This window comes from Thamnophis elegans, chromosome 1 (assembly GCF_009769535.1).
Source record: "Thamnophis elegans isolate rThaEle1 chromosome 1, rThaEle1.pri, whole genome shotgun sequence".
Lineage (NCBI taxonomy): Eukaryota > Metazoa > Chordata > Lepidosauria > Squamata > Colubridae > Thamnophis > Thamnophis elegans.
The window spans coordinates 130,206,045-130,226,960 of NC_045541.1; the positions used below are offsets into that span (position 1 = coordinate 130,206,045).

Consider the following 20,916-nt stretch of genomic DNA (forward strand, 5'->3'; position numbering starts at 1 on the left):
AAACAAGAGACTGCAAGTTTAGTCCTGCTTTAGGCATGAATATAACTGGGTGTCTCTAGGTCAATTATTCCCTCAATTCTTGTCAAGAAAACTGAAGAGACTATCTCAGCTGGTTGCCAGGAATCAACACTGAATATATATATAAAGGTATGTATATATAAAAACCGGTGGGCTAATATAAAGTTATATATATATATAAAAAAAACCGGTAGGCTAATGTAAGATTCTGTGTCAAAGCGCAACTTTGTCGGCACTCTGGCTCAATAACTGGCATTTTATCCTTATGAAAGTGAACGGGAAGGCAGCCCCACCAGGCTTCTCCAAGTCGGTGCCTTCCATACAGAGTTTCAATTCCTGTCATTTCTAGGCAGCAGATGGGGAACGGTGAGATCTGAAGCCGATCTCTTCTACAGGAGGGCAAACCTAGGAAACCTGGCACAGCTCTGGAAATGCGCGCTCGCTGAATACAGTCAATTCTTAAGTTATCCTTGCTTTCAACCGCTAGTAGTGACCCCCGGGAGCAGTAAAAAATCCCGCCCGTGGCCGTCGTTTTCTTCGTGTGGATTCCCACACACTTAGTCCGGCACGGGCTTCAGGCACCGGGACCATTTTCCCGGCATTCCCTGTGAAACGAAGGACGGGCGAGCAGGATCCTCATTGGAGGCGCCTGTCTAAAGACGTCACCGAAGCGCGCCGAGAAGCGAAGTTTCGTGCGAGCGGAGGGGGCCTCGGGGACTCGCGCGGGCGGTTCAGTCGCCGGCCAGCTGCTCTTTTCCCTCCGGCTTCCTGGTCCGCCTCTGATGGTAAGTAGAGCCGAGCGCGGGCTTGGAGGACCGGCGACCGAGCTTTCGAGTCTCCTTCCCCTTTCTGCGGGCAGGTTTTGGGGCCTCGCCTGCCTCGCTCGTTTCGAGGTTGCCACCTGAAGCGGTTGCATTTCCCAACAGTGCGAGATTTCTTGGAGATCGCTTTCCTACCTGATGTTCCTTAAAGCCCAACCCACCCAAGGAAGGTTGGACCTCCGAGTAAACGTCTCGGGGTCTTAACTTCCACAATCAGGACGTTGCGAGTTCGATCCTAGGTAGAGGCAGACATAGAGTCTCCTGCTTGGGCAGGGGGTTGAACTAGATGACCTGCAAGATCCCCTCCAACCCTGTTAATGCACCTAGTAGCATGCCGAGCCTATGTCGCTACAGGAATTCAGTCTGGAACATGCACTCAGGTAGTATAAAAAAAGAAAATGTCCATGACGTTCACATGTCATGTTTCATGTCGATTTCTGTGTGTAAGTATACTGAATGAACAAGTGATTGACTCTGTATTACTATGGTAAAACGAGGCTTATAAGAGGGGTTGGGTCTATAAAAAAGACCAAGCAGAGCATGTTATATATACAACAGTCCTGTTGTATTCAAAGAGACTACCCATCTAAAAAGCATTGAATTGCATTATAAATCTAAGGCATCTTTCACAAGTAGTGGTGTATTAACCATTAATCAGAGTAAGTACGTGTTTAGGGCCCCAGGCCCGAGGAGGCACCACAAAGTTGAGAAAGAAAAAAAACCCAATATTTATACAATATGTACAAAAGAGGAAGGCATCAAGATTTGTCAGTGCACTGCAAGAGGTTTATGTTGTTACCTCTGCTTAAGACCATAATGTACAAGATCCTTGTATCCGGCTGGGTATGAATGTTTGTTTGTCCCGAGAAGTTTCTGTTATTCGAAAAGAGACAACTGTATTGTTTGACAGTCCTATGAGTGGATCCTCTTTTAAAAAATTCCCATCAACAACTTTTCTATTCCTTCAGAGGAGACAATTCTGCAGTAAAAGGTGACTGGAACAGACAGAAGGCTGTGACTGAAGAAAACAAGATGGATAAAAAAGCATTTGATACAGTTCTTGATGAAATTAGAAAGGTAATCAATGTTTGTACAATAAAGATATACAGAAGGCGATAGCTTCATTGAATTTAGAAGACAGATTGGAATGATTATACTGATACTTTTAGACCAATTATTTAAGGAATTTACAGGTAGTCCTCAACTTACGACCAAAATTGAGCCCAAAATTTATGTTGCTAAGCAAGACATTTGTTAAGTGAGTTTGCCCCATCTTTCTTGCCATAGTTGTTAAGTAAATCACTGCTGTTAAGTTGGTTGTTAAGTGAATCTGGCTTCCCATTGACTTTGTTTGTCAGAGGGTTGCAAAAGGTGATCACCACTGTTCCCTCTAAGGTGCGCGCCTGCGCGGCCGCGCACGTCACAAGAAAAGCCCGCGCAGCAGATTCTATCTGCCGCGCAGAGTTTTCTGTAAAGCAAACGTGGGGAAGTCCTTTGCAGGCGGCTAGAACTGGCCGCCTGCAAAGGACCTCCCCAGACTTGTTTTGAAGAACACGGCTCTTCAAGTCCATGTTCGGGGGATCCCTTGGAGAGGGGATTCCTTCCTGCGACTGCGAGACCCCGCCCAGAAAATGCGGAGAGATTGGCTGGGCTGGATGTGGCCCACGGACCTAATTTCCTTTCCTGTCTTGAAGGAACGGGGGAGGGGGAGGAGGGGGAAACGCGTTGGTGACGGCTTCATCCAACAGCCTCAGCTCAGCTGAGCTCCGGACTGGGGTTTTTTTTTTGGGGGGGGGGAAATATATGCTGGCTTGTTTCTTCAAAGCCTCTCCGTCGAACTCGGCCTGATGGGCTCTTGGTTTGTGAGACAGGGTGTTATTGTGAGCTCAGGGAAGAGGGGAATCAAATTACGCCCGGGGTTGGGATCCATATCTTGTCGGTGGGCGCAAAAGGCAGATGCATCTCCACGCAGCTGCCCCACCTCCCCGGGGAGCGGCAGGAATGATAGGCAGCGCCAGAGTGGTCACCCTGGCCAGAATCTTCAGGCCCATCTGGGAGGCATCCGGGTGGAAATCTGGATTTGAACCTCTCCTCCTGTTTTCCCCCTCCCTCTTACATGCCCCCTTGGTGCAGCGGGCTATTGCCGGCGAAAGGAGTGGGGCGGGCGACATTGCACAACTGGGTAAATTATAAACCACAGATTTTAATCCTATTTAATTTTTAATGGTATCAAATTTAGCTATAAAGTGGCCTTACCTACTTTTTTTTCCCTGGGCCTGCTAAATTTTGGTCCCTGGTGATACAATGAGTTAAATGCATTCTGGCCTGGATTTCCTATTGTGCAATTTGTGTCATGGACTTAATCATTTTAAATTCCATAAAATGCCAGTACACATCCTTTCTGCCAAGAGATCAGAAAAAATGCTCGAATCTTCTGATATTTAAATGATTTATAATGTTGTTTAGATATATAATTTGGATTACATTTGAAAGCTATGCATTGATTAAATACTACAGAATACAAGCAGTTCTTTCTTTTTTGGTTTTTAGAAAAGGATAATTCCCCTTTTAGCCAGGCTTTTTGAATTAGATTATGGTGATGTTAACACCAGTTTTTAAGTAGATTTCAAAGTTTTTTTAAAAAATCTTTTAGCTGCTTTGAATACCTTGGAGATGAAAAGATGGGGTACAAACTTAAATAACAAAAAAATAGTACATTCATTTTGAAAAATAAATGCAAGACTTGATTAATTTCATATCTTTATTTAAAATAGTTTTGGCATGGCATATGGTTTTATCGATTCAGTTGGAAATGATGTGGATGTTGTATCTGATTCTGAGGTATATATATTCTTAAGTAACATAACATATAGCATATAGTCCAAACTTGCTAGACTATTTAATTGATCTTACTACTTTAAAGGGGGAGAGTTTCATGATAAATTATTTTATTACATTTATGTTGCATTTATATATTATATTTATTACATTTATATTTCACATTATATATTTGTATTGTTATTTTAGTGTTTATTGTCAATTTTGATAGATATTATATTGATATATCAATACTGATTTTACTCATACTAAATAACAATTACCTATTATTTATCAGCATTAAATATTTACAGTTTTTAATATTGAGTTAGTCGTATTTTAGAATAATAGGATTATCTTTTAATAGGATAATTGGCAAAATCTAATTCAAATGTGATGGGTTGCATTCCAAAGGAATGTGAGAGGACAGGTTGCCTGCAAAATGCCAGGACCCAGGACCCTGTTGGTGCCATGTCTCTCTCTAGCCAGTCTAACAATGTAAAAGCTGAGCAGAAGTCTTTTTTTTTCAGGGTGAGCGGAAAAGTATAGTGTTTGAGTGGCACTTTTCATGCCTGGCATTCATCAGGCTGAAACCTTGCTCGCAATCGGCGCTTGACGCTTGGAATGTTGCGCAAATGTCCAGCAGACATGACAGCAGTTCAAACTGTTGCTCTCTTAGGTGCTCAGGCATGAAACTGTGCCGCTCAAACACTATACTTTCCCGCTCACACTGAAAAAAAATTAGAGGGAACATTGGTGATCACATGACCCCAAGATATTGTAACCATCATAAATATGACCCAGTTGCAAACAGTCTTAAATCATTTTTTTCAGTGCTGTTGTAACCTTGAAGTTCAGTAACTGAACTGTTGTAAGTTGAGGACTATCTGTATACCTTCTCCTTTTACCAAATAATTGTACTTGAAATAGCTAACAATGAGGAGAAAATAAATTACGAAATGTATAGAATCTTCATTTCTGATACATATTCTGTCTACCCAACAGACTTGTCAGAAACCTTCCATTTTAATTCCTGTAAGACTAACAAATTCTATTTCTGTGTTTATAGGCTGTTTTGATGGAATACAAATTAAAAGCAATTGAATATGTACATGGATACTTTTCTAGTGAACAGGTAAGAGAGATGAACTGTTTTATAAGCCATTACAACTAAGGGAAGTTTACTGCAGCATGAAAAAGGCACTTAAAGGTATTTTGTTTTCCTTTCAGCATTTGACAAGGGATTGTGCAAAGAGCTCATAAGATTAACCTTGATTAATCCAACATTGTAAGAAGTGTACTGTAAGAAAGAACAATACAGGATGTTTGTACTTTATATATTCTGATTTGTGCTGTGCTGAATGTGGGAACTGATACAGACTTAACACTGAATGCTCACCATCAATGTCAGGTAGTCCTCAAGCAAACATTCATTCAGCAACGGTTTGAAATTACAGTGGCACTTAAAAAGGGACTTTTGATTGGTCCTCAGCCATTTCAGTGCTCCTGCAGTTACTTAATTTAAGCACTTGGCAACTAGTTTGCACAAGATCAGTTGCATGACCTGCACTCATAATCTCCATTGCTGACCTTCTCTGCCAGCTTCCCACAAGCAAAGTCAGTGGGGAAGCTAGCAGGGAACATCACAAGTTGTTTGAACGTGTCTTCCTCACCTGAACCCCCACCTACCCCCGGGCTTTCTTCACTTGAAGCAATGTGTCGTCCTTCCTCCTTCACTCACTTGCACCCACCAGCATCCTCCTTCCCGGGGTTTACCAGCATTCTCATATGCACATCCCATATATTCTTTCTCTGCAATTATACACATGCATGCACCCCAGCCCTCCCCCCCCTTGCATGCTCACACACACTGGGCATCCTCTTTCCCCTCCCTCGGTTTTTCCCACCCTGCAATACCACCCTAATTTGCATGTGGCCTGTACCAAGCTTCACCCCACCCTTCCTTGCAACCCTGCGCTTCTTCCATCTGCTTCCCACTTAATGGCCCACATGTCTTCAGGTTACGACAACAACTGGGAATGCCTGGACTGCTATCACTAAGAGGGGCAATCACATGATGTCACACTTTATAACATAATTGCTTCATGATGGCAATCCCACTTCCAAAGTGCAACCAAAATTCAAAGAGTATCTGTAACACCAACATTCAAATTTCAAATTATAGAAATAAATTATTTATTATCAATTAATTGTGAGGAAAACTTTACATTCTAATTACTCATTTTTTTAATTCATAAAGATATTAAATGCTCAGTCATATGGAATTTGTTATTGCCTATTAAAGAGGCACTAAAAAGCTTTGAACATGAAAGAAAATGCTTTTAGTTCAACAGAAGACAGTAGTTTCAAATAAATTCTCTTGCATAAGTACATGGTGTGTGATAGAATGGTTTCTGTTGCAGATTGTTGAGCTTCTGAGGTACTTCTCTTGGGCTGAACCGCAATTAAAAGCTATGAAGGCATTACAGCATGTAAGTTTCAGGGCGGCTAACAAGGGAGGGGGTACAAAATAAAAATAAAAGACCAACAATTTAAAATACAGCAACAGTCGTAACCTCGGATGGGGCTGGAAAATTCAACAGCCCCAGGCCTGCCGGAACAGCCAGGTCTTAGTTGCTTTGCGGAAGGCCGGAAGAGTGGTAAGGGTCCAGATCAGCCACAGAGAAGGCCCTCCCCCAGGGAGTTGCCAGCCGACATTGGCCGGCAGATGGAATTCGGAGGAGGCCTAGTCTGTGGGATCTAATAGGTCTTTGGGAGGTGATTGGCAGGAGGCGGTCTCTCAAGTAACCAGGTCCAATACCATGTAGGGCTTTAAAAGTAACGACTAGCACCTTGAAGCGTGTCCGGAGACCAATGGGCAGCCAGTACAGCTCGCGGAGGATAGGTATAACGTCGTGTACCAAGGTGCACCCATAATCGCTCGTGCAGCTGCATTCTGGACAAGCTGAAGTCTTCGAACACTCTTCAAGGGCAGCCCCATGTAGAGCGCGTTACAGTAGTCCAGTCTTGAGGTGACGAGGGCGTGAGTGACTATCCGAAGGGCCTCCCGGTCCAGGTAGGGTCGCAATTGGTGCACCAGGCGAACCTGGGCAAAGGCTTCCCTGGTCACAGCCGACAGATGATGTTCTAGAGTCAGCTGTGGATCCAGGAGGACTCCCAAATTGCGAGCCCTCTCTGAGGGGCGTATAATTTCATCCCCCAGGTTGAGAGATGGAATAGCTGGACCATCTTTGGGAGGGAGCATCAATAGCCACTCGGTCTTGTCGGGATTGAGCACAAGCTTGTTCGTTCCCATCCAGACCCTAACAGCCTCCAGGCACTGGCACATTATTTCTACCGCTTCACTGAGTTGGCACGGGGTGGACAGATACAATTGTAACATGGACTGAGGACGCTTTTCTTCTGTTTCTAGAAAATGGTATCGGTTTCTGCAGCAAAAGTGGTTAATATCCTCAACTGCTTCACTTTTAGCAAAGACAAACTTATTGCACTAGAATTGTTGGCTTCGTAAGTATTCACTGTTGATGTTGCATGCTCTCATTAATACAGATACTCCTTGACTTATGACTAAAATTAAGCCCAGCATTTCTGTTGTTAAATGAGACATTTGTTAAGTGAGTTTTGCCCCATTTTATGACCTTTCTTGCCTCAGTTGTTAAGTGAATCACTGCGGTTGATATGTTAGTAACCCGGTTGTTAAGCGAATCCGACTTCCCCATTGATTTTGCTTGCCAGAAAGTCGCAAAAGGAGATGACAGGGAGATAGCAAAGGTCATAAATATGAACCATTTGCCAAGCGCCTGAATTTTGACCACATGATCATGGGGATGCTGCAAAAGTGGTAATTGTGAAAAACGGTCATAAGTCCATTTTTCGGTACTGTTGTAACTTTGAATGGTCACTAAATGAACTGTTGTAAGTCAAGGAGTACCTTTACTAGCTTAAGTCTTATTGATACTTAGCTGGATAAAAACCTGGTTGATTAAGGCACTTTTTCTAAAAGGCTATAACTATTTTGTATCATCTTGCTCTGTACTTGCTCTGGCTTTTTGTATATGAACAATAAATATTTAGATAAATACAGCACTTTGTTCTCTATTCGTATTAGCTTTTTGTTTATTATTTCCTTTTTGAAAAATATAGTGAAGCAAGATTAAATTATAAAATGGATTGTGGCTGTGAGGATTATAAAAAGTTTTTAAAACTGTTTGTTTGTTTATAGCAATATAATTGATGCTCAGAATTATCGTCTTATTGAAGACCTCTTCAGAGTTAATATGTCTGAGAAGAAGAGATGCAGAAGAATTCTTGAGCAGGTATTAAGGCAAGGAACATGTATGATTTAGAGTTTTTATAAAACTAGTCAAATAAAAAGTTCCATGAGCTCTTCCCAGAGAAATCTAGCAGATGTACATGGGAAGAATGTTAATGGTGTGGAAATGTTCCAATTATTTAGAAAAGAAAAATAATTTAACCAATCTAAATTAGTCATTATATCCTCAATGTTTGTAAATAGAACTTCCACACCCCTCTAGCCAGGAGGAAATTTCAGCCTCCTTGCTAATTATGAATCCTGGCAATTGCATTCTTATAAGTGGAATCACCAAGAGTATATAATCAAAAGAAATTGGGAGATGCCTGCTAGAGATTAAAGTTAAGAAGAGGCATTTTGAAAGATTGCTGAGGGATACAATTGGCTTGGGTTAATTCTTAAGACACCAAAATGTGAGAGGCTCTTTCACTCAGTAAATAGTAAGTATCCTATTTAAAGGGTCAAAGAAAAAAAATAGTTGGGAGGTTCCAGAATAGAGCATAATTTAAAAATGAAATCTATTGAAAGTAAAGTTGACAGAACCCAGAAGCATCTTACTGCTCACCAGATAGTCCAGCTGAGCACACACTCACAGACTGAAGCAATTGTTTCAAATGTTTGAAAGTTCAGGTAGTGCTTGTACGATGTGAACATTATTTTTCACACAGTGAATGAAAAATAAATAGTGGCAAATCTGATTATGCAAAACAAGGGATAGAAGAAACAGGCCGTCCCACTCAAATGAGGGGGCCAGGCAGCCTGTTTCATAAGTTGGAAAGAAAAGAGCACAATATTTTTTTTAAAAAATCAGTTTCTACATATAGGGTTTCTATTATACGGTAGTCGCTGAAATACCTTCACTACAGTTTCCTTATTTTTCTTCAACAATGATTATTTATTAGAAGATCTTTCTTGGCAACTTGCCTAATTAATTGAAACTGCCACAAATTTCAGAACTACTTTCAGGTAGGGCAAAAAAAGATGATATCAACTAAGATGCAGCTAGGGAATATCATTCCCAGAGAGGATTTTTATGCAAAATATAAACTTGCCTAGGATTCTAAAATAGTATTCCTAGTCGCTGGATAAAAGAAAAGTATTGCTGCCTTTGCCCACTGCTGTCCTCTTTTTCTTGTTCTGCTGCTCTGTAAGTTGAAAGCCTTTGAAAAAAAAAAGAGGAGCATGTAAAAATAAGATATGTCTGGCCCTTCCATAGACGCTATGCTTATCTTGATCTTGCTGCAGTAAGCATAATTTATCTGCAAACTGGAAATAGGGATATTACATTAATATTCCCTTTCATTTTTTTATAGAACGTGCTGGGTTGTTTCACAGTAATGAAATCATTCTGAGCTGCTGTGTATGTGGTTTTGTTTTGTTTTGCTTTGCTTTTTTATATATATTTTAGGCTTCCAAAGCAGGATGCAAAGCACCTCATGCTATGATATCTTCCTGCGGCATGATTCCTGGGAACCCTTATCCAAAAGGGAAGCCTAGCCGTATCAATGGAATTTTTCCTGTACGTATGGTCTTATTGTCCTTTCCATTTGTCTGAATTTTTTATTGTTTGTCTTTTAACTTATAAATTGTATTTTGTGGAATACTGTATCCTCTCTCTGTGAAGATTTATACTGCTCAGCTTATCTCAAAGAAGGCATGCTATTTAACTTCTAGATTATCTCATAAAATAGTATCCATGCTGATTAAATGTAGAGGAAGCTGTCTTGTCATGCTTTCTATCATCATATATATTTTCCTTTATTTGATAAATTGAAAATATTACGCTCGTTTAAGGTGATAGATGATAGATAGATAGATAGATAGATAGATAGATAGATAGATAGATAGATAGATAGATAGACAGACAGACAGACAGACAGACAGACAGACAGACAGACAGACGAACATATACATATATATATTAGTTTAGTTTAGTGTGTGGCGTGAACTTAATGTGGTTTGTAAAACTCTTTTTATGATTTATCCATTAATCAGCTAATTTATTTCATAAGCCATGATTAAGCAAATCATGACTTACTGTACAGTATGTCTTTTTGCTTCTAACATAGTGTTATATATTCATTAATGGAAAATCTGTATTCTATAGGGTTCCCCTGTTAAGAAGGAAAATGAGGATTATTCTAGTGAAGGCAAGGGAATAGCAGCTCGAATTCTTGGACCATCAAAACCAGTAAGTCACATTAATGACATAATCAAAAGATACCATTGACTTTGTTGTTGAAAACTAGATAAATTTAGTAGAAAAAAAAATTAACTAAGAATAAAAAATGTGTCAAATACAACCCTTGTTTGTTACAGATAGCAGCTGATATATAAATCTAAGTTTTTGTTTTTTAAAATACCTTGTTCAGATGTCTATAAAATTAGCTATTAAGAAAGAACAACTTTCATAAAAGGAATGAAAAGAAAGTATTTCAAGTACATTCTGAATGCAAGAAAGTAGAAGTTTGATTATTAAAATCAGACTTTTCCAACTTGGTATCTTTCAATTGTTTAGGATTATAATTTTTATAATTTGTATCCAACATTGTGCATGCAGAATATGGGAATTGCAATCCAACAACTATAAGTTAGGGAAGTCTACTTAGGCCGGCAGTGGATATTGTTAGGTTTTGTTACAGCATAGTGAACTACAGTTTTGCCCTAGGGATACATGAGATGTTTCCTCAGTGCTTAGATTGGTGTTGGGCAAGAGGTACAGCCCTACTTTCTCTTGCTATTCAATTACTAAAGTTACTGAGATTAAAGGAAAGGTGCAGGAATAAAAAAAGGAAGCCGGAGTAAGCCACACTTTAGATTAGCTGATCACAGAGGTGGAATCTAGACAGAACATAAAAGAAAACCTATAGGAGGATGAATCAAATAATGAACAGATTTACCACTGAAAGAAAATCAGTGAAAGGAGCATAGGAAAGAAGAATCTTTGTCAAAGCCAAATGCGTCATTTGGCACAAAAGTGTGTATTGCACACTATCTTGGGTAGCCTATTTTCATAATAGTTCTGCATATAATCGTTGACCTTCTTATTTAGGCTCCAGCAACATACAATCCACACAAACCTATTCCTTATCCGATTCCTCCTTGTCGACCACATGCAACAATTGCACCAAGTAAGTTTTGGTCCTGTTATTTGACAATGATTCTAATTGTATACCTAATTGGTACTTTTCATAGATAGCTCATGTGCATTATTTATATATGAATAAATTTGTTTTTGCTGAGGTTGCTTGCTTCCTGTATATTTTGTTTATATTTGTGTCTAATCTTTTCTGATAAGTTAATAGCCTGTAATAATAGGTGGTGCTTAGAGCTGAAAAATCTTCTCCCTGGAGAGTTTTATTGACATTAAACAAAATATCTGTTGTGTGTTAGGAATTGAAGCTACCACATTTTCTGTTCCTTCCATAAATAGAATGAATACATACATACATACATACATACATACATACATACATACATACATACATACATGGAAGGAGAGTGATACTATTTTATGTGATAATTCTTGCCTAGCCTCTTTTTCCATTTATTGGATATTAGATGAAAATTTCATTTTTCTTCCAGGCCAAATTTTATGTACTATACACCCAGTATAATATAAGTTAAGCTATTTTTTTTGCAGATAGAATACAAGTAATGTATAATATTGAATAGTTTTACATAAGTAAATAAAGTTAAAATATTTTTAAAGCCTTGTGGAGGAACTGTGATTTTCACATGTGCTACTTAAGATGAGACAATGAACAGAGCAACCCAATAGGAATGTACGCTAGTTTATTATTTCTCCAATTTTCTGTGTCTTCTGTTTCCTTACCAGGTGCTTACAACAATGCAGGTCTTGTTCCACTGGCTAATGTCATAGCTCCTGGTTTGCCAACTACACCATCATATACCTCTAGTACTGTAGGAACAGGTAAAGCAGGTATCCTTGAAAAGCCAGGTGACTGGTTTATGTTTCAGCCAAGCCAAGAAGAAAGAAAGAACATGTAAATGATAAAGAACATGCGATAGAGCCAGTTTGGTCTAGTGGTCAAGGCACCAGGCTAAAGCCAGGTGACATTGGGCCAGTCACATTCTCCCAGCCCAACCCACCTCACAGGGTTGTTGTGGGGAAAAGTGGAAGGTATATGGGACATGTTCACCACCTTGAGTTATTTGTAGAAATAATAAAGGGAGGGGGAATGAGAGAAAGAAAGGAGGAAGGAAAGAAAGACTGGGACAGATTATTGCTCTTGGTTTCAGCAAGCCACTGCCAGGGTCCCTCAACCCATCCTGCAGCTGTTCTGAAAGGGAAATGTCAAATGGGATGCATCTATTGGGTTTTTTTATCACTTCGAGAGAGGGGGGGGGAATCACAGTGGGGGGAATTAGCACTCAGAGTTTTAGTAAAGGGGAAGCTTGAGGCAGGACAATGGCCTTTTTTTAACTAGATAGAGCCTAGAAATTATTTGTGCTAATTACTCAAATTATAGCAGAAGCACATTGTTATTCTCCCTAACATTGTTGAACCCAGGTTTTACAGGTAAAACACCTTACAGGTAGTCCTCGACTTATAACCATTCATTGAATGATCATTCAAAGTTACAATAGCACTGAAAAAAGTGACTGATGGCAGTTTTTCACACTTATGGCCATTGTTGCATCTCCAGACACATGATCAAAATTCAGCTGCTTGGCAACTGGCTTGTATTTATGACAGTTGTGTCCCAAGGGACATGTGATCATCTTTTGTAATCTTCTGACAAGGAAAGTTAATGGAGAAGTCAGATTCATTTAACAACTGTGTTACTAACTTAACATCTGCAGTGATTCACTTAACATGGGTGGTAAGAAACATCATAAAATGGGACAGAATTTACTTAACAAATGACTTGCATAGCAACAAGAATTTTAGGCTCAATTGTAGTTGTAAGTCAAAGACTACTTCAGCAAAAATGTCTTGGTTCTTCTTTCAGATCAAAGCAGCATAAAGGAAGCCTTAGATTTTTGTTTGCATTTGATAAGTAATCTGTTTAGTATTCGCTTCTTCCTTAATTCATTATACTCTTTATATAGAAAACGAAGAACTTTCCAATCAAACAAAATCTTCCCAAAGTCAAGGTAAGCTATCTATTTACAAAGACAAGCTACTGTAATTTCAAATACATAAATCTAATGCAATTTTTTTAAAAATAGCAATTTTAAGAAAAAGTATGAATGTGCCAAATTTACTAATTGATTAGAGGGGTTTTTTTCTGATAGTCGATCAAAAATGTATATACATACTCAGTCCTGAATATGTATCATATTGAGAATTATTGTGAGAAATTCATTGTGTTTGTTCCTAGGTTTGATTAGATAATGATTTGGATGGACTCGGAAGCTAAGTACAATTAGTGCTGAGTCTTTTTTCTGCAGTGAGATGACTTGACTTTATTAATTGAAAGCTTTTGTTTAGCAGAAGTAGGTGAAAACTGTATTTGCTCTCATCAATAGATAGTTGAATTTCTACTTAAATCAAGAATAAGATGCAAGTCCTCTTTTAAATTATTTTAAAAATATTTGTGCTTTGAAAGTAAGCCCCATTGAGCTTGTATCTGGGTAAACATGCAGGGGATTGTACTTTTTTTTAAAAAATCCTTTCTTTAACTATTTACAGTACAATGAATATAGTATAAAAGAGAATTTGTGAAGCCTTATTTTTTATTACAGTATCCAAGAACAATTAAAGTATCAATTGAACAATAATTAAGCTTTTGTTTAATGATTTAAGATTAAACCATTAAAATAAACTTGGGGTGAACTAGGAATAAATCAGGAAATGAAAATGTGTATAAAAATCATTCTGCCTTTCACATGCTTTTGCATACTGTTCTCTGCAGTATGTCTCAAATGTGAATGGTACAACATGTATGGCATTGTATTATTCTAGCATCAACTCACAGATGAGTGTGAAATTCAGTGGTGGGATTCAGCTGATTCGCACCTATTCGGGAGAACCGGTTAACTTTCTAAACAGTTCAGAAAACCAGTTGTTGGAAGAAATCTCATTTTGTTTTTTTCCACTTTACAGTACTAATCCTGTAAGGAAGGCAACATTCTAGTGTTGTTTCTAGCCTAATTTTTGTTGCCCTGTTTACAGAAACTGCCTCTCCAGTTAACCCTTATTACATTGTAACAGCTAAGGCAAAGCACCCATCGACGTGAGTGACATTGAGTTGGCCACACCCACCCAGTCACATGACCACCGAGCCCTGCCTTCCCAGATGGTCATTAGGGCAGAGAGCTGGTTGTTAAATTATTTGAATCCCACCACTGTTGAAATTATTTCCTATTGCTTGCTGGAAAAGTAAATGGCTGTCCTTTTCTTTAATAGAACAAAGTGTCTTACTCAAAGCACCTTCTGCACAACTAACTTTTTAAAATCTCCATTGACAGACTTTCTATGAGGCAATACAATTTCTAATTCTATCCAGAAATAATGGGTTTCATGGATAATTGAAGTTTTGTCCCCTTTTATTCATTTACCGTTCCCAGAGTGAAAGTACTGAATATACTTAGCATTTGAAAATTCCTAACACTGTCTCACAAGAAAATTAGGAAACACTGGCAACAGTCATTGATCCAATTACTGTACTTAAAAAGATTGCTTTAAAGTCAGAAACATTTCCTTTTTTTCTCCTGTTTAGCAGAATTAGTCAGAGGTATGTTCTGTAATGCGGTTACTTAGTGACTATTATTTTTATCTCAAATTAATGGTTCACCAGTTTTGCCGTACAACTCCTTCCCATTATATTTTCTGGAGTAAAGCTGCTTTTCTCTACACTTTCTAAACCTTAAAAACTCCAGAGTTTCTAAAGTATTATGAGTTCATCATGCCTATTTAACATAATTGAGTTCCTTCTACTTTCAGTGGTATTTATCTATTTATGCTTGTATACCAGTAGATCAGACTGACTCACAGTGGTGTACAGACAAAATAAAAATGAAATTAGTAAGATAGAGCCCTAAAATAATCTATATACTACTAAAACTCTCCTGTACATCTGTTTGTAATCTTCAGTTGGGCAAAATGGTGCATTCTTAGATAATAATTTTTGAATCAATAGGTTGACTTAAAAAATATATAGAAAAGTAGTTAACTTCAGCCATGTGTTTATTTCCAACACTCCCTGCCAGTTTCTTACAAGGGAAGTCAGTGGGGAAGTTGACACAAAGTTGCTTTTATTTTCACTGCTTTTTTGCCTGCACTTGGTCATTCTGTTTCTCTGCTTAAATAAGAAAATATCTGTGAAACAATAACCCAATGGGTCACAGATTGTCTAGTAAACAATAATCATAGGTATTAATTATCTCAGATGTACATAACATCCTGTAAGAAAGTTCCATTTTGGTGAACTTCTGGAATGATGCCAACAACCTCTGGCTATTCCACAAGGGGTGTATTGCCACAGAAAAATGTTGCTGATCCCCACTCATCTCACATACACAGGCAATGCAGAGAGAAAGAGAGAGAGAGTGTGTGTTGGCAAAGAAGGAATTAGGGAGATAAAGAAGGTCCTCAATTTTTAAAAAATCGTAAGGTACCCATTTTATATATAAAACCCTCTGAATATTTACACTAATTACTGTATTTTTGCAGAATATAAGACGCACTTTGCTTTTGGGGAGGAAAACAAGGGGGAAAGAACTGCCTCCGCCTCCCAGCAATTTGCCTCCTTGCAACAAACAGCAAACAGTACAAACAATATGCGCTGTTTGTGGAATCAGACTATACTTGTACAGATGCTGTTAAAATTGATGTGGCTTTCTGGAAGTATAATTATTATCTGCTATTTAAAAGAAGATACAATAGCACTGGGCCTCTTCAGATCAAGCATTTATTTTAAAAAGTTTCTTCATTTTGTTAAGCTGTCTAAGACAATAATAAAGCAGACTTTAAAAAATAAGTCTAATAATTTAAACGTTCTATAGGCATTTATAGTTATCGACTTATCTCCTTGCAGCAAACAGAAAACAGCCTGATTAGCACAAGAAAAAAGAATCTACCTCTGCCTCCCAGCTATTTGCTCCTGCAGCAAACAGCAAGTTTCACTTTCAATTTTGGCATGGGCCTCCCGATCATCAGCTGTTTCAGGCTGCAGGGATTGCCATAGCTTATTGCCGCCTCCGCAAGCCCCATTTTCCCCATTTGCTGCAAGGAAGTAAATTGCTGGGAGGCAGAAGCCAAAGGATTGGGGACAGTGGGTGAGTGGGGCTACATTCAGTATATAAGACAAACCTAAATTTTCACCCTCTTTTGGGGGGGGAAGGTGCGTCTTATACTCTGAAAAATATGGTATTTCTATTTGGGAAAATTTAAGTTCAAAATAGGAGACTTGCTTGCATTTAAATGAGAAATGGACAGCCACAGAAGCTTCAACTCATGAAGGTTGTGTGACCATTGATTCATTTGGATTTTTAAAATGCCCAGATTGCTTTGGGCAGCTAATAAATAATGAAACAATGGAAAAATATCTAGAAAAACATGCATACTAGAACACAAATATGCAGAACCTTACATTTTTTAAATGGCCATATTAGTAAAGCAACAAAATCTAGAATCGGGATATGAGACTAAAATTAATACAAAATCGATTATGATTGAATTGTAGGGTAACCGTTCAGACAGCAGAATAATTGAACCAGTGATTTTGTCTCATTTTGCGTACCATTTTGCTTTTTTGTAGTTGTAGTAGCATCTTTTATTTTGCTCCTATGCTGATCCATTGCTGTGTAAGCTGTATTAAAATGCATTCATGTTGAATACAAACATATCTACTGCCTCCCAAGAATTCTTACTGATTTTGTTTCTTTCCAGCTTTTGCCACACAAATGAATCATCTCTTTGCACCTCATGGTTCTAATCCTGCTGCTACTCCAACCCCAACCCCATCATCGGTTAAAGCAATAAGCCACTCATCAGCACTTCCATCTCCAGCTGTGCCAGGGATAAGCGTATCCAATCCTGCCTTTCCTGTCTTCCCTGGGCAGGTTATCTCCTCCATCCATCCACCTCAACCATCCACTCCCGTTCCTACTATGGTCAAATCTCATTCGCTGCCTGCAGTTCCTGCCACATCTGCTCATGGTGCCAGCACTGCTCCACTTCCTGGCTCTTTTTCTGGACTGGCTTCTGTAGCACCCCAAGGGCTCTCCACGCTGTGCGCCACCCCTGCACCTAGTGAAGCCTTTGCCTCTGCCTCTGCCTCTGCACCCTTCGCCAACCTTCCTTTTTCTGCAGCGTCTGTCACTGCCCCAGCTAATAATCCTAATTCATTTTCATCTGCTTTTGCTGGCCTGCCTTTGTCCTTGACCCCCAATCCTCAGGGAGTAGCTAGCTCCATTTCATCGACCATTGCCAATTCTCCTGCCACTAGTTTGCCTTGCCCAGTTAATTTACCTAACCCACTTTTATCAGCTTTAAAGGGGTTTCTCTCAGTGAATGATAGCTCATTAATGAATTCAAGTGCTCTGCCTTCGACTGTCACTGCTGAGCTTGCTTCTTTATCTGGTCTTCTCAGTCAGAACTCCGAAGCCGCCTCTTCATCAGGTAGCAAATGTTACACTCCAACTGTTACCTCTTCCCTTCAGCATCTTTCTGCTCCAGGACTCTCCATTTTCTCAGGCCTCACCTGTCAGCCAGGAGGCAGCAGTAGTGCCACTTCTCCGGCGTTGTCATCGCAGTCTCCTTTAACAATGTCATCGTCCAATTTGCCGGTCAGCTGTGGCTCCTCAGTGGGTCTTCCGCATTGTCCAAGCCCTGCCAATCCTGAACAACATGTTTCCTCTGCTTCAGCTGCCCCAGTTTTGATTAAAACTGAACCCACAAGCCCGACTCTTTCAGGCCTCACAATCCCAACCCCTTCTGGGGGGTCCAATCACAGCACTTCAGGCTTGGGAGCCCTTGGGCATGCCTATTCCTCAGCTACTTCGTTACCATGCAGCTTAACTAGTTCCCTCAATCCAGCACTTCCGACTTTGACCTCTCCTCTGAACAGTTCCCCATCTATTCCCTCCCATGCTTCATCCACTCCGGTATATAATGCACTTCCTCCTTTCACTTCCTTGACCAACAGTTTTGCTTTTACTGGCAATCCAGCGCTTACTCCGGCGGGGCCTCTGTTGTCCATTCCACCGACAACTACTTCTGCCCCACATCTCAGCTCCTCGGGCCCTGGTCTTCCGCCACTCATTGCCACAGCAGCTGCTCCGGCTCCACCATTCTCCCTTAACTTGTGCAGTGCTGTCTCTTCCCTGTTTTCTGTTCCTCAAGTGCCCCTGGGCTCATGCAACTCATCCTTCCCTCCTTTCCCTGTCTCTAACACACCCTCTGTCACTCCTGCTCTCCCTTCTTTCCCTGGGCTCCAGGCATCCTCTACAGTAGCAGCAGTTGCACCCCTGCCAGCAGCTGCCACAGCCCCATCTCCAGCTCCGGTGCTGCCAGGGTTTGCCTCGGCCTTTAGCTCAAACTTCAACTCTGCACTTGTGGCACAGGCTGGGTACGTTTACATCAAAAAGTCGTTTTGGCAGATTTCTTACAGTAATGTGCAATATGAAGCCTTAAGTGTGAATTGTAAAATACTGATAATCATTATGCTTGCTCTCTGAATTCTCTTATTGTTAAATGTTGACAGATCCTATCTATGGTTTTTCTTAATTTCCTTTATCTAGCAGGGGAAGATTTATCATAATAGAGGATATATAATTGTTTTAAATTGATTGGAATCTTTGAGAGATATTCTATTTAGGAATAAAATATTGGAATATTTCTACTACATACACTGAAATAACCAGTTCCAAATTAGAATGACTTTGAGCTGGTCACTCTCTTAGCCCAACCTGAGTTATTTATCAAACTAATAAAGCGGGATACAAATAAGTAAAGGGTCACATTGAAAACACTTCTTAATCAAATGTTGATTGCTTCCATACATTGAATCTATATAAGCTGTATGGTCATAGGTTGGAATGTAACAATTATCTTTTTTGTTTTTTGGTAGTGTTGAATGTGTGAATTTGAAAATGTTCTGCTTCTGCATTTTTAGCCTGACGTCTGGTCTCCAGGCCCCTGGAAATACAGTTTTTCCAGGACTTCTGTCTCTACCTGCCATCCCTGGACTTGCTCAGAGTGCAACGCAATCTTCCCTCCAGGAACTTCAGCACAGTGCAGCTGCACAGTCAGCATTACTGCAGGTAAAACAATACATAAATAAAAAAGATAAGATAGACATGAAGAATAGAGAAATGATAAATAAAGACATGTTCTGACATCTACAGTAAGAATAAAAGTATTATATGTACAAAAACACAAAAAGTTTTTATTTTATTTTGGTTACATAAAATTTGATGTGAGGAAGAAACATCAGGGATTGTATAGTGGAAGCAGATAATTATTTTGGTGAAATAATATCTATTTTTTTGCAAAATATATGGTTATAAGCTATTATATGGAATGTACGATTCACGTTTATGTATATAAATTGCTGCATTTCCATAGCCTCATTGGAACTAAAGATCTCTGCAGAAAGGATAAGCTAAGAAGGTACCCCCAGGTACCTTCTGGATCTCTTAGGGATTTCCAGTAGGTGCTTGGAGTCAAATAGTCAGATCATCAGCCTCCAGAAATCCTTCCTATAATAAAAGCCCTTCATAACAACAGTCGCTTGCCCCTGATAGAGATTCATTAAGTGTGGAATGTTGCATGAAATCAGGCATTTTAGATTTTTTAAATTGCAAATTTCTGATATTGTAGTTATAAATTTTAATGTAACTTTTCCCATACATGCTGGAGGAATTCTGTCAATGTGGCCTTTAACTGGGAATTCTGGGAACTATTCAACACCTCTAGAAGTCACACTTTACTCTGTATGAGATAACAGATTCTGAACATCCAAGTGAAATCTCATTACCTCATTTTTATTATAGTTGTAACTGTAGGTTCCACCACAAAACTGCGGTAGACTAAAGCGCGTGTGACTAAAGCGCGGTGACAAAACCGCACCGTCAAAACCGCGCGACAACAGCGCGCCGACAACAGCGCGCTGTAACATAACCCTAAACCTAACCCTAAACCTTACCTTAAGTTAAATCGCACTTCTGTCGGCGCGCTGTTGTCAGCGCGCTTTTGACATCGTGGTTTTAGTGCCACGGTGTTGTCGGCGCGCTTTTGATGTTCGCGGTTATGTCGTGCCACGGTAACTGTATTCTATCAGTATACCCTTGCTACTATTTGGCTGTATAAATCATAAAACATTTTCATCCATTAATTTTTCCATTAAGAACTAAGTGTGAAATGTGTGCAGGTACATGTAAGTGATGTAACTTGTATCTGCATATTCTGGAACACTGAATCAAACTTTCTGAGAGTTGTATTTTACCTTCCTTGCTGGCAAATGTGGATTTTGGAATGGCCAAGGATCCAGCTTGTAGTCATACTATTAATTTCTTGTTTGTCTCTTTAAAGATACACTCTGCTTCTGCTCTAGAAAACTATGGCTCTCAATCTGAAGGTTTCAGTGCATATCCCCCAGCAGCGGGAACATCTGGAACACCTTTTTCAGTGCAGGCAAATCTTCCCCAGACTGGATGGCAATAATGAACATCAATTTCAGCTATCAAGAAGAATGCTCTAAAAGCTTAGGATGCTTCCTTTGGAAAATACATTTTCAGTACATATTATTCAAGAGAGATTCCAAATGCAGTAACTGTTGCTGAAATGATAAGAAAACTGGATATTTTTTTACTTTATATCTATGACCCCAGGAAGCCTTCATTCCATTTTTCATAGTACACTCTGAGGATACTTTAATCCAGGTAGGATTTTTAAGATCCAGGCTAATTAATTACTGGAAAAAAAAGTTTATGCTGTGATATCAGTGTTTTACA

At 39.5% G+C, this 20,916-nt stretch overlaps 1 protein-coding gene across 1 annotated transcript; it reads left to right on the top strand.

Annotated features, from left to right (window-relative positions):
- The first annotated feature begins 695 nt into the window (after positions 1-695).
- On the top strand, positions 696-20,916 carry PROSER1 (proline and serine rich 1). The gene is made up of 14 exons (XM_032231093.1): positions 696-803; positions 1,808-1,916; positions 4,726-4,791; positions 6,080-6,148; positions 7,090-7,184; positions 7,900-7,993; positions 9,398-9,508; positions 10,097-10,180; positions 11,042-11,120; positions 11,828-11,932; positions 13,066-13,110; positions 16,850-18,530; positions 19,077-19,224; positions 20,495-20,916. Exons 2-14 carry the CDS (start codon positions 1,872-1,874, stop codon positions 20,624-20,626), a joined length of 2,754 nt encoding a protein of 917 aa, XP_032086984.1. The 5' UTR covers positions 696-803; positions 1,808-1,871; the 3' UTR covers positions 20,627-20,916.